We start from the raw sequence: 27,375 nt of genomic DNA on the forward strand, positions 1-27,375 counted from the left end.
AACCATTAATCTTTCGGGAGCTAGCGGATAACTGTTATGATCTTTATGTAACGAACTTGGATATTCCAAGTCAACTTCTAGTATGTACCCTTTATTCACATCATTCACATTGATATTATGGATATTATTCACTTCGATATCATCGATCCACTCAAAACCACCCTTGGGTAAAGGTTGACTTATAACCCATCTGTACAAATTGTAAGCGTCGAGATATAATATGTGTGTGTGTCGGGTTTACTTGGAACGTATCCTTCCACTAATTTATTATTAGCCTTAGAATACCTTTTCGCCGCCATCGATATATCACCTCTTAATCCTTTCTCAATAAACAAGTGCATATCGTAATCTGTGAGTAGTTTTAGTTCTACGCCGGTCTTCTTCAACAATGCATTCCACGATAGTCCGGGACTGGAATAGTACCATGCCGGGTCCAAGCCGTATTGTTTTAAACATGTCTTTCTAAATACCTCGAATATATCGGCGAGTAACAGTACATCGGTTTTTAAGTACAGATCGTGATAATCGCCTAAATTCTTACAATCTAATTTATCCCAGACCGTCAGAGCGTGTTCATAATCAGCATCTGTTATTTTAGATTCTGTTAAGTTACTATAGAATGATTCAAGGGGTGGTAATTCAGTTTCTTCGAATCTAGACCAATCATCCATATATTCGTAAGGATATACACCTTTTCTCAGCAACAAATGACAAGTTATCTTATCGGTATATTGATTTGTTATCGCAAAATCATCGGGATTGTTCGCATTAGCTAAATTGTCCAGGGAAGATAACCGAAACTGTACGGAATCTATAAATCTAAGCCCATTACTTTGTTTTATTCTAGATTTCCCATCCTTGTCCCTATAATGTATAGGTTTAGTCAACGAGAACGATATGTATTTTTCCATATTGTTAGGAATGCACGTTAAACCGCCATCGGTCTTTGAGATAGCTTTCATAATGAGATGTGAATCGTATCCCCTAAGGTTATGAAATACAACGGGGATGGGTATAGTATGAGAATTCATTTTTAGTTTCAAGTTACACTCGTTATGAGCGGATTCCCGATAATTACCCGTGACGCGGCAATGATCTCTTACGGAATCGCCATTCAGGGGTTTGTTACAAACATGACAACTCGTTGACTTCTTATAGGCCCTCCAATCATCCCTCGTCATACACATGGGTTTCTTACACGATAATTTTCCCCTGATTATTCTCTCTTCGTTTTGTAAATATTCTAGGAACTTTCCCGCTGCATCGGGACCTCTGTAAATCACGGGCGGGTTTGTTTTCCCATCATACCTTACAACTATATATCCAAACCCACAAGGAATATGTTCGTGAGTTTTGTACGTAAAACTATCTTGATTATTGCTACGGTTGGTATTTTCTATGGGTTTGATAAGCGGTTCGAAGTCGGCGTAAATTACGTATGGTACTGGCATTTGATTACAATAATGTTCAAATTTTAATATATTTTTTCCCTCTTTAGGCATATCGATCCTGATAGCGGTCTGTCCAACACCTCTACAGTCTTCTTTATGCGCTTCTAATAGATCTTGTCTGCTGTACCCATGTAGGCATCTTTCGCAGAAATATTTCTTTTCTTTATGTTTAGTTTGATCGTATAATAGCCTGTTTAAACTCTTTATCCACGTATAATGATATTTTCCATCTTTTTCGATCAGAAATGAATTGATTCTGGGAATATGTTCCGGAGCGGAGCTTATCCTGTGTACAACAGTTCCTTTAGAATGTCCAAAAACATTTATAGCTAAATTATTTTGCTTTTCCACCTTATCAATTTGTGATATTGGTGTAGGTTCGTCTTTACCATCGAAGTTGAGTCCATCGTTTTGGGGATAGCTAGAAGGTCTATTTGCAATTTTAGAATCTACGGGGAACAATGCAGATCTTTTCATCATTCTTAAACAGTCATCGGATTTATTTTTTACGTTAATTATGGCTTTTTTCTTCTTATAATACGGGGGTAAATCTATATAAGATCCACCTTTGAAGGGCATATAATTTGCTATATCTAAATATAAACTATTGATTTTATCCACGCCCCAACCCGAACCTCTATTAGTCCAGCGCTCTAAAGTTTCCTGTATCCTCTGAATTGATGTATCTAATGATGCGTTGATAGTATCGGATTCGGTTATAACTTCTTGGTTGCTACGGAAATATGGTTTGGTATATTCGGTGCTATCGTCTGCGATATCATCTTCCAACCTCTTAGATATTTACCAACGCTGGCGGATGTGGGTACAAATATTAATTCTTGTTGGTGTTGATTATTATCAACATCATTATTATCTAGTAAAGCGATCAATTCAGCTCTTCTCATTCGAGAATAACCTCTCAGCCCACTGTTTCTCGCTTGAGCTTTGAGTTCTCTAACAGTCTGGGGTTTGTTGTATTCCAAACCGAGTAAGGTAATCAATTCAGACAGCATTATTATAGCAGGAATATTTGGTAAACTGTTGTCTACATGAATATATTAAACATTACATTTACTCACAGTGTAGCATTATAGTATATATTTTACATATATGGAGATTATTGCCAGAACCCGCCACGCGTTGATGGCAGGATAGTCCCATAAAATCTCCTAATACAATAGTTTTCGCCGAAATCCGCGGATATTCGCGAATTATTTGCAACGTTTCTGCTGATTATTTGCAATTTAGTGCAGAACAAGATAACAAACTTTTGCGTTAAAGTGTAGATTAAAGACGAAGAATAAGATGAATCCAAATTTCTTTACGAGATTTAAAAAGAAACAAATACAATCAATAATTGTCCAGAAGTAAAAGAAATATGCACTCGTTAACAACCTTTTCAACGACTTTTAACGCGACCTAACTTCGTTTCCGTTGAGTGAGTTTCGAAATATGGCGATTCACGCTGCCTGACATGTAAAAGTACAGTTACTGTTCCAAAAGTTCTAGAAGTGTTTGCCTCAATCCATTCTATCAAGTATCCCAGTGCACCTGGATTTGGGGCGGACTGGGTCAAAATATGATACTAATTGATTGAGAATATCTCCAATTGTATTGTAGTTGTTGCTATATTCCTTTGTTCAAACATTTGACATTAAAAGTTTTAATAAAATGATTTGTTGCTTTATTATATGCCAACTGAGTCAGAAGATGTAGAAACAAAACACACATATTATTCTCATGTGCTCAGGTCTCCGTGTTTAAAGGGCATTGAATTAGTTGATGATTTTTTTTTTAATTTGTTTTGTATAAAGTATATGACTTTATAAACTTGATAGAATGAATTGGTAACTGAGAGTGATGGGGGCTGTATCTTCGAAGGATTGAAGTTAAAGTATTGTAAAACTATTGTCTCCCTGTAAGACCAAATCATTCCATATCGTACCCTAGTGATACTGCCACAACAGTTTAATCTCACAGACATGTTTTAATCTGCCATTCTATAAGAATGAAAACAAATTCAAAACTGATGTAAAACAGCTGTTCGTTTGAGATAAGGTTAACTTGTGCAATGTTACTTGACTTCGCTGCGGGGTATAAGGGATTTATTCTCCCGCTCAGAAATGTATTTCCCTTCCAGGCGGGATACATACTATTTTCTCAAGATCACGTGAACCAATCAGATCTCATTATTCTGACACGGATGTATGACAAAGTATTTTATTCCGGCCATAGTTTTAATCATAGTATATATTAATTTTATTTACCGGCTAGATTTGAAAAATATCGCCAGCAGCTGAGGTGATGTTATAAATCATTCTTGTGACCGTGCATGTATAAAAGGTACCGTAAGTCCCTACCACTTCAGCTGCTGACGATCTTTTCTCCGTTTCTAGATTGTATTGTTAAGTTATAGTTTCCAGTTTTAAATTTTCTCAAAGTAGTTGTTTTGATAAATGTGATATACTGCTTCTTGTTTACTGTTAAAGAACGATATTAATATAATGTAATTGTTTAACATTTTCACGTCACAATATGACTAAGATATTGCCGATATGACATTTTCTTAACTTACCCCTTCTAATACACCAAACTAACAGCTGTCTGCTAACTGACTTAATCTTCTGTTCGGTCCGATTACCATGATCAAAGTTGACTCTCTCTCAAATAAAAAATGCTTCTGGGGTATTAAATGTGTTCTGTCATAACTTACGCTTGACCCTACGTTTCACAACCGACAACTTGGTCATAACTTTTAGCAGCCTGTACAACTTTATCCTTCCAATTATGCTCAGCAGCTTTCACATAGTAATCCCATCCAGCATTAAAGTCCCCCCCCCCCCCCCTTCTCCCAATTGCTGGATGCATGCATAACATATTTGATGCGTACTGGAATCTGGTAAAAGTCATATTGAATCGTCAGATTCAAAGTCAAACTGCCTTACCTTGTTACATTTCCTTTTATCATATCTCCATGTCAGAATGAGATCTGATTGGTCCACGTGGTTTTGATGAAATGCTGTGTATCCCGCCTTCGAGGGGAATAATTTTCTGAGCGGAAGAATAAATCCGTTATTCCCCGCCACGAGCAATACAGGCTACACATGGATTACTGAGAACCTAACGCGGACGCCTAAAACCAGATGTACCCGTCGTGATACTGCTACGACTTATAATAGCGTGTTGTGTACAGTGGTTTGGATGTATCGCCATTTGTGTACGTGTGCAACATCTCCTCTACCATCATGTCTACAAGCCAAGTTCTAGTAAATAACATTACACAGGCACAATGACCAATTTCAATATCAAACGAGTCTTTCAAGTTCCATTCTTTACGGTCATCCTGTACGTGGACAATACATGCTGGGTACTATGCGCGAGGCTTTGGGATATAGAGATTACTACACGAGTGTCTGTCAGATACCATTGATCTTACAACGAGTTGTAAGATCAATGGTATCTGACAGGCACGAGTGCAGTAATCTGTTTCTTACACACCCTAAAATCGCACCTTTTTAGCATCGAACCGATGAATTTTGTCTATTCTCATGATTGCAGTAGCGCATTAATACATATAACACCACTGTCATAAGTGACGTCGTCGTATGTGCTGCTTACTACTCATAAATAATCTGACCCTACACAAAAAGGTTTCCGTCCTATCTATGGATTATCAAGGCGATGGTGAAAATGCAAACTAGACAAAAACCAAGAACACGCTGGGTGCCAAGTTGAAAGTTTACACCGCAAAGAAATTACCAAATATGTACAACAATGTTTACTTCCGTGTGACATCACCACCGCTGACCGACTTTTACAAAATGGCGTGTTCACTGACAACAGTACGCGGGATTTCTAGAGGAGGTTTTCGTTAATTAAGGGATCGAATACACATAAATTTGTCACGTAAGTAATCAGAAACATTCAGACAATCTCCGTACGGTTATTTGTTTACCATGTTTTCCAATGTAACAAAGAGAATTAGTCAGAAATGCAGATAACTAGTACCGTCATCGTTGTGCGTGATTTAGCGTCTGTCATGGCGTCACACAGGACGGAAACTTTTACGGCTTCTGTTGAATTCACCACATCATTGTAATGTATATATGTGTAATTCCATAGTTAGTGCAACGATACTCTTCCCATGAACATTCTCAAACACGTGATCGAGCCAATGTATGCAACAATTAGACGAAAGTACCTCTTTTAATGCTACAGTGTTAAATCTGAATTTTGCTTTGTTTACATTTCAGCAAGTACAATTTTCCGAGCACCGTTTTCGTTTCCATACCTAATTTATTTCGTATGATTACATCGAGATAATTTGCACTGGTGACAAAGACCATTAATCCTTTGTTTCGAAAATGTATGAGGAATTCAGGGATGCATGTATTGCAGCTGAGTTTGAAATATACTTGATCGAAGATAGGCGTCTCATAATCGGCATTTTGTAAACACAATCCAATATGGCGGAACGTACACTTCGGCGTTCGTGTATGCATATTTTCCTAAACATTCTAAACGATTCTAGGCTTATCAGCGACGTTTCAGATTTATCATTAGTGATTTGGTACCTGTGATGCTATTTTTCTACTTTAATTATTCGAGTAAATATCCGATATTTAGATTTCTAAACACACAGTAAATATTTATATAACGCCGTGAATTGTGATTTGGCGAGATTTACAATGTACATCATTTTCAGTCACTTTCAGTAATTTTGAATTGCCTGAAATAACAGTAAATGATAAACAGAAGGGGGAATTCAAAACTGTGAAGTGTCTGCGTGATGTATTTTGAATTTTATTCGATTTCGAAGTGAGGGTTGTAGAGAAGGGACATATGTGTCGCTGTGGCAGCCAGGGGGTTTACACTCTGAAAAAACGATAATGTTGACATAACAACAGATAATGTAACTGATGATAATAACAAACAAACTCGCAGACGAGGACGAGTTTGTTTATTTTTATTATTAATTACACGGTCCTGTTGTCCAATACAGACGTAGGTGAACATTCGACTGAAGCATGAGCTACTTATGAATGACTTACACTCAGGAAAGTAGTCCGTCATCATCTGACCCCAGGTCATCACCTTGGAGTAGCCAATCACGGGCCTGGAATTTGATCTCACACATATGTTTGATACCAGTTATCTCAAATGGGTTTCTCACCCACAGGTGTGTAAGAAATAGAGTTCCAGGGATCTATTTATTGAAAGTTGTACAAAGAGGAATGAAATTCGTGGTTAGTACAAATCATACTCTGACTCCGTTTTGATGTAACTTTATTGTACATACAGTTCATTGATCAATACATCCGGTATCAATTGTCCTACAAGCAATCTCGAAACACATGTACCGGCCAAACTTAATGTCCTATTTCTTCGAAAACGTTCACCTGACCAGATAAAAATTGTTAACAAAACATGTGTCATGTCATTGCAGTTCAAGCGGATATATATTGTTATTTACTATAGTGGACAAGCTATCTACAGTGACTGTTATAAGAAGAAAAACAGGTTAAATATGTAACTAGAGCAAAAACAGATTCAATTCACGATTTAACTATGACATAAGTTCTTTCTCACTTTAGCCCTCATTGGTTGTCGAAAGTTACAGTTTTACAGATGCGGGATGAATTCTCACAGCAAAAAAATAATACACCACTACATGTACCAACAACCCGCATATTGGTTTCTTTTTTTTATTTGCAATGACCAAATTTCAACACTATCACATTCCCATTTCATTTATAAATATTCCAGTAAATTATTGTACTTGTTTGAACTAAAGTTTCAGCTTTTATGTCTTCGATGAAATTGCAAACCGAAGTGGCAAACATCAATGATTTGTCATCGGTCCTGCCACTTACTGAAACACGGATAATTTAATACTCCTCAGGCAAATGATTTTGTTTGAAAAGTACATCTGTTGAACAAGCAGCAAATACTCACTCTACCACTGATGTGATATATGATAAGGAAACAACTGTTTTATGAATATTATTATCGTAGGATTATATGTTTTCGTACTTCCATGTTTACCACATTTACTCCCGCTATAACCAGGGGTGTTGCAACACTAGCTATTTCAAATACTGGGATTATGGCTTGTTTTTAAAATACAGTTGTCTTTTGTAAATGAGTGAGATGTTTTACAGTTTTTTATGTGATTGGCGAGAAAACTACGAGTGTTTCTTAAGTGTCCGTTAACACATAATATGAGGCAATATTAAACATGATATATTATAGGCCAAGAATAGGACATTAAGAAAAGTATCTAGGTTGTGTAAAAGAATAATGATAACGTTCAAACCCGTTAAGAATGCTTCATAAATGTTGTTGTATAAAAAATATTCAAAATGGTTTGAGATCCGCATTTTTGCTTAATGTTCAGGAGTTTCAACACAAACAGGTGCTCCATTATGTTAATAAATTTAAAAAAGCTAATGTATTCTTTAGACACTCTTGCCTTTTCTATTCGACGAGTTTCTTCTACTTCTCAACGTACAGTGACTTCAGATGTTTTCCCATCCTCAATGCACCGGACGTGGCCGAGCCAGTGCTTTTTTAGCAATGGGCAGAGACTTATGACCGTGGCATGGGAAATAACTTCAGTCACTCCAGCTACTTCCAATGATACGCTTGTTGAATGTCATGTCGTGTCGTGTCGTGTGCTCTCTGCACTTTCCTGCAAGAAGATCATGTTGGTCGTTGATCGTGTGCCCTGAATCCACAATTGAAATACACCCTATCAGCAAGTTTTTGTAAGTCTTTTGAGGACAACACAAGCGAAGATCCTTCCTGCAATGCTCAGCAAAGAGATCCATTAGATATTTGTTAAAAAGCTTCTGTCAACCTTGTTTAAGTTCAAGGTGACAATGTTGCTGTCTCTCATGTCCTTCGGCAGGACTCCCTCTTCCCAACACTGAGGATTTATCGCACCCGTTGCAGATTTCAGGGGTACCGTTTTGCTTTGAGTTGGACCGATGTCTTACTTGAGGCTGTTGTTCACATCTTGGAAGATCCCATCATCAGTTGATAATTTATAACCCTTGCAAACATGCAGCAAGGAGTAATTCGCGCATATCAATGCTGTTTACTGTTATTTGTTTCCGTCTGGTGTGAGAGCATGCAGGGTCTTCTTGTTGGGATTGAGTTTGAATTCTGCGAGACTTTTGAGGATCAGAAGTCTCTCCATTCTATTCTTGCCAGTTCCTATCATTCTGAGCATTGAGTCGTTGACATAAAAAGCTGACGCCACTCTTCGTAGTTCACTGTTGATAATCTTGCATACATCAAGCATCTGACAATCCGGGCCCCTGACAATCCGGGCATCATGGTGCAAACTGTCCAGCAGCCCAACCAAAGAGCTGGCTTCATGCGTTTCTTTCTTACCACTGCGTTGTCCTATCTGGTGAAAAGTTAACAGTCCATGGGCCAGGCTGGACAGAGCACAACGCATTGAACCTTCCCAACATCGGAAGCACCCCCAGTGCCATATTCTATGCCAATCAGCTAGGCTTATCACTGGTAGGCTCAAGCTTCCTGGGCTGCGCAGTCAGTCAGGGGTGATGCTGGGCAGCTTTAAGTGGAGGGTCAGCTGTTGCCTATGCATCAAATCAACCCAGCACCCCACCCCCACCAACTAATAGATACAAGAGGAAGGCAAAATCCAATTTTGGTTTGTATCAGAAACATGGAAAGAGCTGAATGAAGGGTTTTGAGGACAACCTCATACTGCCTTACGACTTCATATTTCCTTCTGCCTTTACCATGAATGGGTAAAGCCGTATGGCAGCAGGAATGTTTTGGCAACCAGCCAAGGCTGGCGAGACACTCTGGTTTTGAGCTGCCAGATAGCCTCATGTCCCCTAAGCAAAGTAAATTTTCCAGTGATAATTCTAGCCAATTAAACAATGCCACGGCTTAAAATTTCGTCAGCATATCGCTGGCAAGTCAAATGTCCCCTCACAATAATCAAATCAGTTTGCCTGTCTGTGAATCGGAGGCAAAACCATTGATTCGTCTGAGAAAAAAGGTCCAAGGCCATTAGTGCACAACCCCTCGAGTAAATATGTCTCTATTACGTAGTGAAATGAGATTATCTTTTCGTGGTGTCATGTTTTAGGCCTGCCACGCCCAGGTCTCATTGCAACCCTATCTGTTTTATGGTATTTGCCCCACAGTCCAGAACTTACATCTTTTGATTCGGGCAACTTTGGATGTTGACGTCCCCCTCTTTCGTACCCACAATTCGCCATTTTGTCAGTTCATTGAGATATTGTCCCAAAGAAAGTTTTAAGTGTGTTCCTAGCTCAATTGCATCAGTGATTGTGAGTTCCCCTATATGTGCACACAGTTTGGCTTCTGTTTGCACCATGCATCACATCCTCTTTTATGCATGTTGTGAAACTATATTGTGATTTTATTTTGCGTTGAGATGCAACGCCTTTGGTATTGTAGATGTACATTTAGCTGCATTAAAATCCTTGTTCCCTCATTTTCTGTCAGTTGTACATATTGTGTCAAATTAATAATAAAACGTTCACAATCTTTAATCTTCTGATGTTGAGAGATGCGCGTAATGTCATGTTACAGCAGATCGGAAGACCTAGGAAACAAGCATAAGTTGATCATGACACTCATGATGTCTTGACATACTTGCATAGTATCTGCATAGTACCTTTCAAACGGTTTCGTGTCATATGTGAAGGATGTTTATCTTAAGCTTGACATATCGTCCATGTTTGGCATTTCCGTATTAGGTTTCGGTTTCATTAGTTCCCAAAATATAATCATTTGTTTCACTTTCGGATGCATTTATAATTTGCCCGAAAAAAACCCTATACATTTTTTGGACATCGTCTTATATGGATGTGAATCAGTGACGTGAGTCCTCCTTGGCTCTAAAGGTTCGCGTATCATACAGCAAGGGATATTTGGATTGGGCATCTATCTGTCTGTTGTGATCACTCGATTTAGATCTGATTCTTTTCTTCTTTCCACCATCCTTCTTTGTCTGCGGATCGCTGCCATTGATTGCGTTAAACACATCAGCATCAGTGGGCATCGTGTTTTGCATCGGTCTTCCTTCCGAAACAGAAGAAATAGTTGTGTATCGGTCATCAGAATCCAAGCCTGTCGAATCATTCTGAGCTGTGGGTTGTTTCCGGGGCTTTGATCTCTTGCGTACCTTACTGAGTCCACTACTTGAAGGGCCCGCAGTACCATTTTCCGTGAAAGGGCTCCTTCCTCTTGGAGTATCAACTTGGATAGGTGGCATCAGATCAAGACTGGTAACGTTATCGCTTGCCATTTTGGGGTCAGTGGTGTCTCCATGACGGGTAGATGTCATTCTTCCGCTTGAGTAACTCCTCTGTCTTCTTTTTTCATATTCGATCTTTTCATATGCAGAATCACTGTTATAACAAAGCAGAATCACATTAGAAATACGCGTCGTTGCTATTAAGTGTTTATGTGTGAGTTTTTGTTTCCACTGCAGTCAACATTTTTAATTATTTCATTGCGATAATTTTCGTACAAGATCAAATAATTTATTCTTTTAAATATATTATTGATAAGAAATCATTTACCATTCACATCTTGACGGGTCGCTGCCTGAAACAGGAAGGCATTTATAAAAATCACTTGTAATTTAACAATTGGTTATTACGTATGTCATTTACATAGAGGCTGACGGGATCGAGTGATCAGGCTCGCTGCAGACATCATTGAAGCATGTCATTGATCCCAATTGCGTGGATCGATGCTCATGATATCAATTACTGGATTGTCTGGTCCAGACCACCGCCATATAGCTAGAATATTGCTGAATACGGCGTAAAACAACCAGCCAGCTAACCAACATACATGTATGTCATATACATATGTGTGTGTGCTTGTGCGTGCGTGCCTGAGAGATACGGAGAGATAGAGAGAGTACTAATCCGGACCCATGCAGTGTCATATGTGTTGTGCGTGTCAAGCGCGCGCTTGAGTGTCTTAGTGTGTGTGTACTAGTTGAGCCTTATTTTATGCCATGCAATGTGTATGTGTGTGTGTGTGTGTGTGTGTGTGTGTGGTGTTTGAGAAACCGTTTGTGCGAGTTCGGGCACATGCCATGTCATGTGCGTGTGTCATGTGACTGTGTGTGTGTCGCGCATGTGTCATAGTGAATGTAGGTGAACTTTAGAAACTGTTCAGGCACCAGCAGTTCCGACGACGAGATCTTTGGCATGAGCGAATCAGATTGCGACTGAAATTATCATGAGACGGCCCCTCTAACGCTCTGTCATTTCCCCTACAATAGGACGTGCTGTGCATGCGTGCTTGCGCTGTTCCTTCCACGGTTTGTCCCCCTACGTGTCATGTACACATTTCTATACAAAATTGCATGATAGTTTCTTAAAGAACTTCATCCGTCATAGGTCTTAAAATAAACAAAATTCAGATTTTGTTGGGTACTGGGTATTCATGGTCAAGTACCGTATTGATGTTTCATACACTTTTCTGGATTTCGAGTTATTTTGCAATTCATCGTTCTCATTTGAAGTCAAACGGACTGTAGTTGCGACTGATATTATGCCGTGTCTGTGTGTTTGTGTGTGTGTGTGCTAGTTCGGGCACATGCAATGTCATATGCGTTTGTCATGTACCTGTGTGTGTGTCGCGCACGCGCTTGAGTGTGTAAGTGTGTGTTTGTGTGGTTTAGAAACTGTTTGTTCTAGTTTGCGCGCGTGTGGGTATGTGTATGTTTTGAGTGTGAGTGCGTGTGAAACTGCTTGCACTGTGTACTCTGTTGCATAACTTAATAACTTACAGATACACTCTCTGCTGGTTTCATCTTCTGTATGTATATCGGCATCTGTCAACGAATACAAAGGGATAATACATTTCTGTTTAGTATAACAAAATCTCATGAAATCACAAGAAAATCATGAGATATCGGACTGATTTATAACATTACCTTCATGACACGTGAAAGCAGTGACAGTACCCCAATCCATATTATGATGAACATTCTAACATGCATTGAAACTGTTTCTCCTATTGTATGTAATCATGATAAACCCCTTTTTCATGCAAATGTCCATTGCATAAAAAAGAGTTTAAGGAGTGACACTTTTATTCTAGGACACAATGGCCTAATACTGGCACTACATGATCTTGTCCAGATCTTTATAGAAATAGGTACAGTATGAGTGAGTGAGTGAGTGAGTATGGTTTTACGCCGCTTTTAGCAATATTCCAGCAATATCACGGCGGGGGACACCAGAAATGGGCTTCACACATTGTACCAATGTCGGGAATCGAACCCGGGTCTTCGGCGTGTCGCGCGAACGCTTTAACCACTAGGCTACCCGACCGCCCCTGGTACAGTATGAACATTCCAGATACTTTGCATGGGCAAGTTGTGGCAATGTCTGTGAATCAGGACGACGTCAATTCAACTCGTCTTACAAAGGACCATGGGACGACCTGTTCCATTGTGTTGTTGCACGTGGCTGGCATTGTCGCGTTGTAAGGCATTAATACGTTCCCCAATCATAATGAGGTTGTATAGTGTTTCATCTTTAATCCTGACTTGTCACTGAACCAAACTGGCAGTACATAACACAATATTACTTCAAAACAACACATCTGTCTTCCGACTCTGAGATCTACCTCACGATTGTGGTTCCACGCTGTTTGGTCAGATATCCTTACAGTACTGGAATTGCTGTTGTTATGGATAATGCTCTTTTACACTTTGGCCGCAAATGAGGTAGCCATTTGAAGCGGTCCTTGGCCTCGTTCCACAAAACGATTTTAGAACTACAATTGTTGTAACCTTATGTTGATCACATGACGTACCATGCTCTTGTACTCGTACGAAATTCTGAAGAATATTATCAGGGATATGTTGAATACATCAAATGTGATTCTCCTGCCCCAATCATTCGACGACTTCGTTTCGTTCGTAATGAGTTATGCTACAGTTAATTGGGACTGAATAGTTCCTGACAGACGTTTTTTTCGTAACCCAATCGAGAACTCAGCACGTTTATAGACCTACCTATTCATGTTTCACGTGCACCGATCCCGGGGTTTTGACATGGCGTTACATTTTTGTGTTATTACGTTTGGGGAATGCTTAGGTCGTCACTGCGTTTTGATGATTCTCACAATGACATTATTAATTTGATACCAGATGGAATATTATTGTATATGTTTCAGATATCGTACGCCTGTGCTTTCTAAAATGTTTCATATATTATGCATGTCTAAGCACCTGTGCGTTTCTATTGTTAAAGAGCATTTGTCAAAAAAAGCTTGATCATATCATCTTTACTTGAAGTTTTGACACATGTCGTCATTGTTTGCTAAGTTATCCGCAAGTGATCCGAAATCACGTGTAATGACTAAGGATATTATACAAAATCTCTACTCACAATCATGGTGCTCTTCCTCATCACTTGTATCTGTGTAGGAAGTTGAAGGCATCCGTACTGCAATTGAACAAATTATAAATACGTAAAAAAAAACCGCCAGTACCAGCAGACTAGGCTGACTTATTTATTTAAATACATTCTTTCAATGCAGGTATCAGTACCTTTATCAGGCAAGTAGTCCATCAGATGTTAATCATGACATTCCCAGTTGTTTATCGTGAGGGTGATTGTTGTCGCATTAAACGAGGAACAGAAATAATTACAACAAGAATCTTACCACGAGTCGATGATTGGTATCATTGCATACACTCTCGTTTTCATTCTATGGAATATATATTACAAATTTCATTTTGTTAAACAACAAAGGGCCCCAGTACATGGCAAGGCTGAGTAAATTGTTATCAACAAATATTGAACGGTCTTTTGACGGACAACACTCATCCATATTTCCCCCAACCTACCCCAACTTTGTGGAGGGGATAACATACATTACTGAGTAAAAGTACTTGGCGTTCGGCGCACTGAAGTCGGAGAGTCCAGCAGTCTTGTTCTGGTAATTCTTTCTTACCTATGGTCTCTAACTGTTCTGGAGGTCGGTTTGTTGGTTTGTTTGTCGATAGTGGTGGCAGCGATGATGTGGGGCTTTGGTTTTGACTATACCAATAAGAAAACAGACTCGTAATGTAGCTGAAAATAACATCTGTGCTACCAATACTTGCTTCCATTGAGAACACTGAGATGGACCCATTTACTTTGCATTGTCAATACGAGAACACAAGATTTAGAAAGTGGTTAATAATTGTGTATTCTTTCAAGGTCCCACTGGCCTTTGGGACAGTTGTCACTAACAACCAGAAGTAGATCTCTGACAGAAGAATTGGGTTTATCTCCGATCCATCTGCGGTGGATGGTAAGATTGGATTAGTATTCCTAAACTGAACAACAAAAGTTCCAGTGACATTGAATAAGATTCAATGCTAAGTTATGTTTTTTTACGAAATTTCGGTTTGCAACAGATAAAAGACTCCTGGAAGTGTTCAAATGGTTTTAATTTGCCACACTGACATTAGAAAATGCGTGATAACATAAAAAAACATGAATATGCCAAAATGTCAATTTACAAATCAGGAGCGTGTGTGTCCACCTCTGGTTACGATGCAAGCAACACATCTTCGTCTCATGGAGTGGACCAGGCGTTGCACAAAGTCCTGTGGGATATCTGTCCATATTTGCTGGAGCATGTTTCGAAGCTCCTGGAGTGTCTGTGGAACACGTGGTTGACGTCGAAGGAGCCGATCCATCTCATCCCAACGGTGCTCGATTGGTGAGAGATCAGAGGAGCAAGCCGGCCAGGGGATGACATTCACGTTGTTTTGTAGAAGAGAATCCCGAACAAGTCGAGCAATATGAGGCCGGGCGTTATTATGTTGAAAGGTAATGCGTGGGCCATGACGACGCAAAAACGGTAGAACAACAGGGCCGAAGAACTCGTCGAGGTAGCGCTGTCCATTGAGATTTCCCTCTACCACTATCAAACGGGTCCTCTGTCTTCCTGTAATCCCACCCCATACTATAACGCTGCCGCCCCCGAACCGATCTTCTTCCATGACACAATGATTGACGTAACGTTCACCTCGACGTCGGTACACTCGAATCCGTCCATCGCTGTGGCTGAGGTGGAAACGAGACTCGTCAGTGAAATGTAACGTCCCCACTGCATGGCCATACAGCGTAGACGTGCTTGAAGGTGGTTTCCTGTCAAAATGGGACGTCTGGCGGGTCTTCTGGCGAGAATGCCTGCACATCTGAGGCGGCGACGTACGGTTTGCGAAGATATTCGTCGAAGGCCAGGGATGCTTCTTGCAGTCACTGTTGCTGGCTGGAATCGATTTCGTAGGTGCGTTGTTCGAATCCAGTTGTCTTGTCGGTTATTGGTTACGCATGGCTGCCACTCTGAGAATGGTCGCTGACTGCATTCGTCTGTTGCCAACGTTGCCATGGTGTTTATGTGAACGTTTAATTGTCTTGCAGCATCACGTTGACTCGATCCTGCTTCAAGCATACCAATGGCTCGCAGACGCTCATTTTCGGACAGGCGTGGTATTTCCTAATGTTGAATAATTGCGTAATTTTGTTGTTTTTCTGAGCGGTTGTTGTTAGCACGATGCTAAATAATGCATATGGAATCCTGTTAACGCACATGTTTTTATACCCATTCTTGGGTAGTGAAATGCATGGGGCTTACATAAAAGTCAATTTTTGCATGGAATGCATACTTTTCTGTAGCAGTTGATCCAAGAAGTCTTTCACAAACTCCTCCACAGTGTCCACACAGAGGAGCAGTGAAATTCCACTCAATGTCGTGAGCAGCCACAAAGCCTGTGATTTGTCAAGGATTCTCAAGACACTCGCACAGTTCATTTTTCGCACCTCGGCTGTTTGTTTCATTATCACAATACATGTGATTCGGATGAAGTTCATGAGGAGGAGAGTCAAATCTTTAGTCTCAAGAGAATCTGATAGTTCAATATGCAGACAATATGGTTGACATTTGAAACCACATGTTCTGGTCCTCCATGACTTGTCATCATGTGACGATCTTGCATGAGCAATTAAGTTTCAGGGCATTAAGATTTGAAACCTTACTTCTATTGTGAAGATGTCTACCATCATATATAGGAGATAAAGACAGCAGTTTACTGCTTCTGGAATTTATCAAAATGCCTTCTGTGTTAAATGCACCCTTTCGCGATTCAAATGCAACATCCATGATGTTCTTCTAGGGATAAGAAACGGAGATTTGCAATAATCAGCTGGATTCTCTAATGACGGTACATTATGCCAATTCATGCTGCTGCCTGATACTAGTGTTCATGTACTGCAGTACTGTTTTCGAGTCTGCCCATGACACCACAACACTAGACGCTCTTATCTCGTCGTTTGAAGAATTCAAAAGTCGGAGTGCCAACATAGCTGCTTGCAATTCGAGTCTGCGTGTTGAGAGAGTAGCTATCAGTAGGGCAAAATGATTCTTGGCAGCAACTACGGAGCATGAGATACCTTGACTATGAGCATATCGCAGATACGTCACAGCATCAAATTCCTTCTCTGATGTGTCACAAAAGTGACGAAGCTCCATCCAATCAACATGAGATTGGATAGGTTCGTGACGGCGATGTCAACATCAGGAACGGCAATTGGGCACCGTATCAGCCAATCCACAGTCACATCGTCCACTGCCTGAAATTGGTTTGACCCTCAGACATCGACAAGCTCGGTTGCGTTGGGCAAGGACTGTTCGACGTTGGCAGCGGCGTTTACTTTTCATTGACGAACGTCGATTCTTAATCCACATTGCTGATGGCAAAATCTGTGTTAACAGAAGAAGAGGCGAGTGACTGGCACCTGGGTGTGGTCAATAGTACTACCCAAATGGACGAGGTGGTGTTATCCTATGGGAAGGAATTTGCTGTGATAAGAAAACTTGCCCATTGACCATATAAATCGTAACCTAAATGCACAAAGGTGTCAACATGAGCTTCTTCAACCGGCGGTATAACCTTTCTTACGTGAACATGCGCAGTTAACCAGCAAGTCAATGCAAGGCCACATACTGCTCGAATTGTTCAAGACTACCTTGCCAACCACAATGTTCAACCATGTTCCCCGGATATGAGCCCTACTGAACACTTGTGGGACCACTTGTGGGACCACTTGGACAGACAACCGTGAACTTTCAGAGGCGTAGATCAATATAGGTGCGATCATTCTGTCGAACAAGAACATTGATGCATTCACATTGATCTTATAACGTTTAATAAACATGAACAGCAAAAATGTGGCTTACTCAGCTAGTGACAAGTGTATGCATGTTTTAGGTGTAGGTGTGAAATGGATACCGAGACATGCCCGTCATGGTTCCATTGTTCAGTATTTTGTTTATTCACTATCATGCCATAATTATTGTAAAACGTACATAAAACATTGATTTGTTGCTGTAATCTATACCCGCTGTCTGCAACATTTACCATGTCATCAGCAAATAATAAGGTGGTGACAGTTTCAAGAAGATTACCAAAATATGTACCTCTGCAGTCAGACTGTTTGATCATTTCAATAAGGTCATTTAAAAACAAAATAATTAATGTAGGGTTTTTCATACAACCCTGTCTTGGTCCAAAACTGCAGTCACAGAAATCACTTAAACCGTAACTTGTATTTTCACAAGAACGTAGCTGCGAATACATTGACTTCAAAACATTATATACATAATACAACAGAAAGTGTGGAAAATCAACAAAAAATACATACATACGGCCTTTCTTCTTAGGTAAGTACTTTTGAATAACAGACAAATTAAATATATTTTCGGTGGTACTATAACCCCTTCTATAGCCAGCTTGTCAGCTTACTATAATTCTTTTATTTATTATTTTTGTAAAACGTTTGCCAACTACATTAAAAGGTTTTTGTGAGTCGATCATCGCAGTATTTACTTTGGTCACTTCAGCTTCGACACTACGGTGTTTGACTGTACTTTAATTATATAGAGGACATATAGTATTTCGACATAAAGCATACACTGTACTCCCGTTTATAGGCTTATAAAATATGGGAACAGTCAGTTTCAAACGGCCATGACAGTGAACAAAAACAATATGAAGAAATTATTTATTATATTAAAGTTAATGAACAACCAATGAAGGCATGTTGTCTTCACTGATAGTCATTCTGATATCGGATATTTGGTCTATAAAAATGATATGGGTCATTTCGCAAAGTGAAAGCAATGAGTATCGCCACCCCTGGTTGCATTCCTTGCAGCATGTCGCCGAAAAAGTGTCTTTTATATTGCCTGAGGGATTGCTTGACACTCTGCTTGAAAAAACTGGATGGGTTATTGAAAATATACTGGGCGCGGATAGGTAACATGACCCCGTCGACCAAGAACGTGCCAAATCCGGTGTGACGCGAGACTCATAAGTGAACAACACATGCGGTGAACATCTCTGTGAGGTGTCAAAAGAGGTGGTCTCAGAGCTGAATGACTCGATTGTATCCTGAACGGCTTCTATGGTCTCTGTACTGACATTCACGCATGTGAATGCCTATATCAGGTGTCTCAATGCACGAGCTGTGGTGATGCAGTGCTTACTCCTCTAGGTGCCACGATGGGTGATGACCCTGTCCCTGAGGCTTGGGCTGCTTCTGATGATCCTGTCCCTGAGAATTCAGCTGCTTCCGATGATCCTGTCCCTGAGGCTTCAGCTGCTTCCGATGATCCTGTCCCTGAGACTTCAGCTGCTTCCGATGATCCTGTCCCTGGGACTTCAGCTGAGTCCGATGATCCTGTCCCTGAGACTTCAGCTGCTTCCGATGATTCTGTCCCTGAGACTTCAGCTGCTTTCGATGAACTATCCACAGGGACTTTAAGTGCTACCGATGATCTCTCCCCAGGGACTTCAGCAGCCTCCGATGATCCTGTCCCTGAGGCTTCAGCTGCTTTCGATGATCCTGTCCCTTAGGGTTCAGCTGCTTCCGATGATCTCTCCCCAGTAATTTCAGTTGCTTCCGATGATCCTGTCCCTGAGACTTCAGCTGCTTCCGAGGATCCTGTCCCTGAGAATTCAGCTGCTTCCGATCATCTCTCCCCATGGACTTCAGCTGCTTCCGATGATCCTGTCCCTGAGACATCAGCTGCTTCTGGTGATCCTGTCCCTAAGCCTTCAGCTGTTTCCAATAATCCTGACCCTGGGACTTCAGCTGCGTTCGATGATCCTGTCCCTTAGACTTCAGCTACTTCCGATAATCCTGAACCTGGGACTTCAGCTGTTCCTAGTGATCCTGATCCTGGGACTTCAGCTGCTTCTGATGATTCTGTCCTTGTAATCTTCAGCCCCGATTCAATTCTCACCAGAAGCTGTTAAGCCATTCCCTGAGGCAAAGCCCTGTGAACAACAAAAGGAAGGAAAAAAGAAAAGATATCCCGAATCCTTACTGACACGCCTATCAAACGGATCTTGATAGAAGAGAAACTAAAGGCAAAAGAAAAGAAAAAAACAAAATCAGTACCAAAACGTCTGGCGTGTAAACAAAGGAAGAAGCCCGTTAAGTGTGATTCTGACATGAATAGTCGTCCAGGTGAAGAATGGGTACAATGTTCTTCATGCAAATGTTGGGCTCATGAAGGGTGTTCATCAAAACAAGGAGTCTTCACTTGTCGAAACTGTCAATCAGATGACAGTGTATGATGAATGTACATTTGTTTCGAGTTCAAACAAAGTTAATCAGTTCAATAGTTCTATTTTAGTGCATTTTCAATATTAAACAGCTCCTTACATTTGATCCATCCACCCGTTACAATTGAACCATGATTGGGTGCGCTTGTAACACACTCATTAGAGGGGGAACAAACTTTTGACCAAAGGAGGACCCGTGTTAAGCTGAACCTGGAGGTGGTAACAAGGAGAGAAAATTTTGTTATCCTGACGAAAAATGATAATACACATGTATTTGCTAATGTCTCCTTTCTTTATGTGATTTTGTGGGAATAACATGAATACTGTTGTGATTAAATAGATCTGTTTTGTTTTATACGACCATTGCTTCTAAATCCGATGGTGTTAAGAGAATACATGGTCCTGGAACATGTTATTGCAAATGAAATGCTTTTATTGTGATTTGACATTAACCGTCTGTAGTACGACTTTCAGTGATAATATGTATGAGGTTTGGCGGCGCATTGTTTTTATTGGCCCCTAATTACTTTATGATGACTTGGACTCTTTATCACAGCTCCATAGCCGTGAGGCTGGAAAAGAGCAGCATGTAATTAATGAGGGTGGGTTATATCATTGAGGATACACTTGAGGGAGAGAATACTAATTACCGTACTACAGGAAGAGACCTGTAGACGTAAGCGCGGGGTTGTGTTTTAGCTGGCCGTTCGATAATGGCCGCCAGGAGAAGTGAGCTTTGACTGCGTCATCTAAAATAAATAATAAGATACAGCAGTGTTATTTTCACGGTCTGTTGAATAAACTCCCAGTGCATCGGTCAATGTATCTTCTACTTGATCCTTGATACATCATTTTGGCAATCACAATATATAGTATTTCAACGTACAAAAGAGCACTGATCTAAAGCAATTCCGCGGGAGTAGTTGTTACTTGTGCATTACTGTATTTTCCCAGTGAGTACCCGGATGATATAGCAGAAATCTAGACTTGTTCGCGACCTGTGCTCGCCATTCGTAAGCACATTTTTATTGAAAGTAGAAGGACGTATGGTCACACTGATCAACAAAAATGAAATACAGTTTTTGAAATGTAGGTATACTTGTGGGGAGCATCGGTAATGGTGATGCAGTTTTGATAAGTCACTTGCTTGGTAATTGTGCGATCTTCGTGTACACTATTTTGACTTGCAACACAAAGTAAATATTTCATCTGAACATTGCTTATTTTACCGTGTGTATATGTTTACATTCAAAATGTAAACAGATTTCACTAAGGAAATGTATTAAACGCCTAAATATTCAGTTTATTTTACAAATTAACTGAAAAATATGTCCATCTTTATAATGAATATGATAACGAATTCCAAATATTTGTTCATGTTTAATATCATCACCAAGTACAGTTCTGTATTGTTTGGCTTCTTTTCTTAGCATAATTAATATATTGTGATGTGTTTAAGCTCTTTTGGTCGTCTTTATCATTTATAGTCTGTCGGTTAAATAAATGAATGGATTAATCAGTCAATTTGTAAAATGACTGAAATATTTAGATATTTAATAAATTGCCTGAGTGAATCATATTTTACACATTGACTGTAACATATACACGCTTACAAAAGAAAATACTTGTGAAAACAACGTCTATTGCGCATCGAAAAACTTCCCAACCAAACGGAAAGGAACAAGAATGATTCTGTTCAAAGCTGCAACGAATGAATGAAAACAAAATGCAAATATCATTATTACAACCTACCAAAGTTATAATGTATCCGGGAATATCAACATAAAGGAACAATATCCATTGCGTCTGCAGCTGTACAAAAATACTTATTCGATGTCAAATGTCTATGTGAGAATCAAATACTTTAATAATAATTATTTGGAAACAATATTTGGAATATATATGAAATATATTAAAATATTTAAATATATCGTTTTTAAACGTTATTTAAATGTATCGAATATTATAACCCGTGTTTGTTTCTTAACTGATCACTTAGTTTGTTTCAATTGTTTCACATAGGTGCCAAGTTAGCTGAGAAAGCCCACGTGACAACTATTTTTATAATGTCCACGGTTCTTAAAAACATACATTGAGTTAGATAACAATGAACAACCAGTCAGTGTATTATCGGTTACCCTCTGAACAAATTAAGTTGTTTTTACATCTGTACTTCACGCCATGATATGAGTGTATTCCCTAGGTTTAGTAACCCTACCTTCACATGTAAACACTTACTTTTGACATATCCACTGTGCAAGATAACAGTAATTAATCAATCAACGCATTTCCTGTTGATCCTTTGATGTTTGGGAATGATCAGTTGATTTACAAAAAAAGTAAAGCAACTGATCATACATCTCTTGCTGGGCTGCCACGTGCATAACTCACATTCGACCTCACTTCAAACCTGGATTTAGATTAAATAATTACCCCAGGTTGAACCTTTATCCGGTAATCTGAGTGGTGCTACAACTAAGTATACATGTTATAAATTCATTAACTGAGCAGCAAATGAATTACGACAAATACAGAAGTGTAGGGTTATACCAGAAAATGTGGATGACAACAAGGGAGTAGTAATTGTATCATCCACGCAATCCGAAATCCGCAAATGCTTTCACTCAGGGATACTTTTTTATTATCAAACTGTAACAATCAGGGGTATTTCCAAATAACGACATCCGATGAGCTTTCGCCGTTATTTGTCTGTTTGTTTAGGCTGAAGAAATTAATTACCATGCGCCCTTTGTAGAAATCTTCATACTCAAACCTTTTGCTTTTGACAATGATGTCATGAACTGATTTAAGAAGAGTCATGTTTGTAGAACTGCTTAACTACTGCCATGTAATATCATGTTTAGACCATACCCATGTGTGTAGAAATACACAGTATTTCTGATATTATCGTATTTTTTAACAGTTATAGAAAAAGTGAATTGCATCTTCAAGGTGATATCCACAAGTGCAGTCTGGTATGTCTGATACATGTCGTCTAAACGTATTAGCGTTTAAGTCACTGCAGCCGAGCCAAAGGCGACGGTGGACAATTTGGCGTGATCTATGAAAATATTTGAAGTCAAAATTATTAATAATTGCATCAGAACGATTAATTAAGGATTTGATTTCTTTTAATGAGCGAGCATTAGTTACTTCATCGGATAGAGGGTTCCGCAGGTTGATCATATCCAGAAGAAATGATAATAAGCATAGGTCTGTGTTCTACATTTGATTGTTTGTATGTTGAATCTTTTTCTAAGGTTATATTTGCTGTTATCAGAGAATTGAATATACACTTTTCAAATATTTTGGCTAAGCAACTTGTGAGTGCTACAGGTCTATGATTTGAGCATTCATGTTCATCGCTGACACTGTTACCGCATCAGCCCGGCAGTGGACTTGACACAGTTATTTGCGCACCGATTATATAACTCCTACAGACAGGTGGGGTGGTTGTTCAAAGCGAAACGTACGACCCCGTCTGTTATCTAATAAATGCTGTGCGGCGCCTTTGATCTTGCCTCCAACCATACACCTTATAGTAGTAAACGACGATCAGGATGGCCTGGAAATAAACACAATTCTGTCTGCCCAGTGTATCCACAATTAACTAGAATGCTTCATATCTACAAATATGTATAGAAAATAGATATTTGCCCACAGCAAATATTCATTTGCTTAATTGCATCAGTGTGGTTTATCAGAACATGTACAATGCTTTCTTACGCTTGGTGAGGCAGACTGAAATTGAACATTAGGATAACGTCAGCAGGGATAAAAGAGGTCATACCAAAGAACTTTATTTACTAGTGGAAAAATCAGACATTCCGATCAACCACTACAAGCCCCGGCCGGATCTCAAGATTGACCAGATCAACACCCCAAAGGAATATCTCTACGCCAAACAAGGAGTCCCTTTCGTCATGGTGCACAAGAAGGGGGGACAGGACATCGAGTACGACATCACAAACTACACTGACTTGTACCACTTCTTCCAGAGTAGTGGCGTACCGACCTCAAACCACTTCGTCGCCAATACCGCCGCCCTCCTTGCCAAGAGTCTCTACAAGAATCCCGACCCCCAGGATGAGAAGCTGACCAAGAGACTACTACAAGGACTAAACTTAACTCTCTTTTTTAATTTTTTTTTTTGGGGGGGGGGGGGGGGGGGGGGGGGTGTTGCACTTCTTTGTTTAATCATTACGCTTTTTTACCCTAATAGTATAAGTGCTTCCCCGTGTGCGAGATAGGCTTAAGTCGGAAAGCGCACTTTAAATCTCCGAGGTACCTATCTACCAGAACTTTATTTGCTGTTCTGGTCATACATAAATATATGTAAGTTACGTACATGGGGAGGCTAGATTATTTACAGCTTACAGCAATATAGTGCAAATATTATGTTCAATAAAAGAAAACGTTGATAGATCTATAACACACTTTTTGTACTTTTAAACAAACTGTGGACTTTTAAGACATTTTCGCTTATTGTAATAACATCTAGCTAACAAATCATGTCTGTCTCTGAAATCCACAAGCATAGTCAAAACCTAAAAAACATACTCAGGGAGGTAAGTTTTGACTTGCCAAGGACCTTAAGGTGAGTTTATTTTTAAACTGTCAAAAGCGATTGTCCCTTCAATACTAGTATATGTCTGGAAGCTGTCTCTCGGACTGTTATGAGTTATGATGTATTTTATGATATAACTGGGGAATGTTCAAATTAGTTACTGTCATTTAATCCAACGTTCTAACTGTCAACTGTCTCAACAGGATCATAGGTTTGGTTATATATCTCCTCCCTGTCTCTATGTCTTAAGTTGTTAATCGGTAACTGCGGTCCAAATGTATCAACTTATTCATCTATTGTTGCAAACCTGACTGATTTAAACATATCTTATTAATCATGAACTACTCAGTCAGTCAAGCACCTGTATCAGAAATGTAAAACCAGCCATGTTTCATGTAGTCCCAATATCACTGAAAAATGCCGATGTAACGTGACATATAAATTTACCCACAGACAATATATTTTTCGTGAGAGTGAAGCACAATTTGATTAAAGTTTTATTAACAATTTCATAAACTATAATAATATTAATATTAAAATTCATCATCACTTGCCAAGTTTATGAAAATGTCCCCATTTGGGAGATGTCACATATAAACAAGGATTCGAACTAAGTTTGATCGTCTTTGACACTGAGGTTTATCCCCACTTTGCCAGCAAACTGCAGAAGATTAACAGTGAGTGAGTGAGCATCGTTTCTATGTTTATACAAGAAAAGATGTCATGCCAAAAACGCTCATAGTAGTTAGTGAGTAAACGCACGACCTGTCATGACCTGGTTGAGTGACTTCTTCCAATCAACGTGAAAGGATTACCCACAGAGAAAGAAAGGATTAAAGTCACCCATAAATCTTCTCCTAACGTAGAACTCCAACTTCTAAATGCCTCTCAAAGAAGGATTAAAATCCTAAAGATATCCTATCTACGTGGTATAGGTACTCACAACCTCTAATAATAAACTGTTACGTTTGGTATCCCCAGCAATACTCACTATGGTCATTGGGCAATGTAAAAATCACAAACCCTATGAGATTCTGTCTACATGGTCACACCCGGTGATTGTGAAGATCTCAAATTCTATCAACTGTCAGACAGCATGGCTGTTCATATTCATTTACAACATCCTCTTATAATTAGTATAAAAGTTTCCCACACAAAACCTTCTTTTATTTATTCTTTCAAAATACAACACAGAAAGTGGAGTGTGGGGAAATGGGACATATTCCTACGTGAAATAATGAGACATTAGTAGTGGTGACGGCTATATCATAATTGTACTGTCTAAAGCATAAATTTGGCGAACGAAAAACGTTATATTTGCAATCAAATGGAATGACTCGTGTGGGCAAATGAATATGTTCGCAATCCACAAACAATCATTTTATTAATGGCGAACATTTACCAACCCGCGACAATCATGTCAACACGGGGGTTCCCCTAGCAATAAACTCGCATCTAAATTCACTACTGTTCTACTGTCGGCTAGCCACAATGGCTAGACTGGACCCTAGTGGAATGGTTCATGCCATAAAAGTCTAGCAACCGAACACTAATTAAGATAGGCCGACCTTGTATTTACGGTCTGGTGAACACAGCTCAATGGCCGCTCATTAACTCAAATTTCACATCTCACTGTTTTGTTTTATCTCACTATTCATTTGATAAATTTGTCAACTTCAACTGGAACCCGGTCCCGTGTTACACGCGTGTGCAACGGGTTGCACACGCGATGCACACCCGTTGCACACCCGTGTCCAACGGGTGCTCACCCCGTGTGCAACCCGTTGAGCACCCGTGTCACATGCGTGTTACACGCGTTCTCAACGCGTGTTAGGGGAATGAACTTTTAGGCAGTAGTGTATCTGAACGTCGTCTGTTTCAAATGTAGGAATCCCCTATGCTTTCATAGAATGGAAACAATTAACAGTACCTATGCTGATTGTGTAGTTCTACTCGGGCACCGTCTCTGTGTGCCTCAGTAGGATTGCTTCTTGTTAATGGATCGATTTGTATCGAAGATTTGTTAAATCTTATATGATAATACTAGTGCTAATCTGCTAAATTTATGAAATGATGCTCGTGATTTACAGGTTGAAACTTATTTCCCGTCATTAATCATTCATCAATGCGGATGCGACGCTAAATCTTAAATAAGGAACACACTCACATACCCGAAGAAAATATGTCTGTGTTAGACATCAAACTTACAAAGTATCAATGCAGGTATATGAACAAAAGGTGAAACTCATCGATTTAATCAAATATGTATGTATGTGAGAGAATATGTCCGTATAATTTGTATTATGAATTGTCAAAAATGTTTTTCATCAAACTTTCGCAGGATTGACAGAACCAAGACAAGCAAGATTCGAGGAATAAACATTAAATGCTAATGCAACGTATAATATGTTGTGCGCCTAACTATAACGGACATGAGAGAGGTTTACTCAAAAGATCATTAGTGTTGTACATACACATGCACAATGACATTACCATCTAGATATAGATATCATGCCCTGCATCAGATAGGTGTAAATGTAAACAGACGTCTTCAACGAAATATTTAAATGAGGATGAATTTTAAGATTTTTGTAAGTGATGGTTGTCCTTTTTCCACACATTGTAAGTACGTGACCCTGACGATCAAAAACATGTTGGCACCTCCGCGTAACACACATTTTAAA

At 39.5% G+C, this 27,375-nt stretch overlaps 1 protein-coding gene across 1 annotated transcript in view; it reads right to left on the bottom strand.

The window, feature by feature from the left end:
• Window positions 1–10,335: 10,335 nt before the first annotated feature.
• Window positions 10,336–27,375, bottom strand: part of LOC139470055 (titin-like) — a 181,032-nt gene continuing 163,992 nt past the window's right edge. Inside the window, exons 27-31 of the mRNA XM_071252343.1 lie at window positions 14,454–14,539; window positions 13,886–13,942; window positions 12,274–12,318; window positions 11,048–11,072; window positions 10,336–10,873 (exon numbers count right to left, since the gene is read on the bottom strand). Coding sequence (XP_071108444.1) covers window positions 10,336–10,873; window positions 11,048–11,072; window positions 12,274–12,318; window positions 13,886–13,942; window positions 14,454–14,539 — 751 coding nt within the window. The remainder of the gene's footprint in view (window positions 10,874–11,047; window positions 11,073–12,273; window positions 12,319–13,885; window positions 13,943–14,453; window positions 14,540–27,375) is intronic.

This window comes from Haliotis cracherodii, unplaced genomic scaffold (assembly GCF_022045235.1).
Source record: "Haliotis cracherodii isolate W230 unplaced genomic scaffold, xgHalCrac1.p SCAF_20, whole genome shotgun sequence".
Lineage (NCBI taxonomy): Eukaryota > Metazoa > Mollusca > Gastropoda > Lepetellida > Haliotidae > Haliotis > Haliotis cracherodii.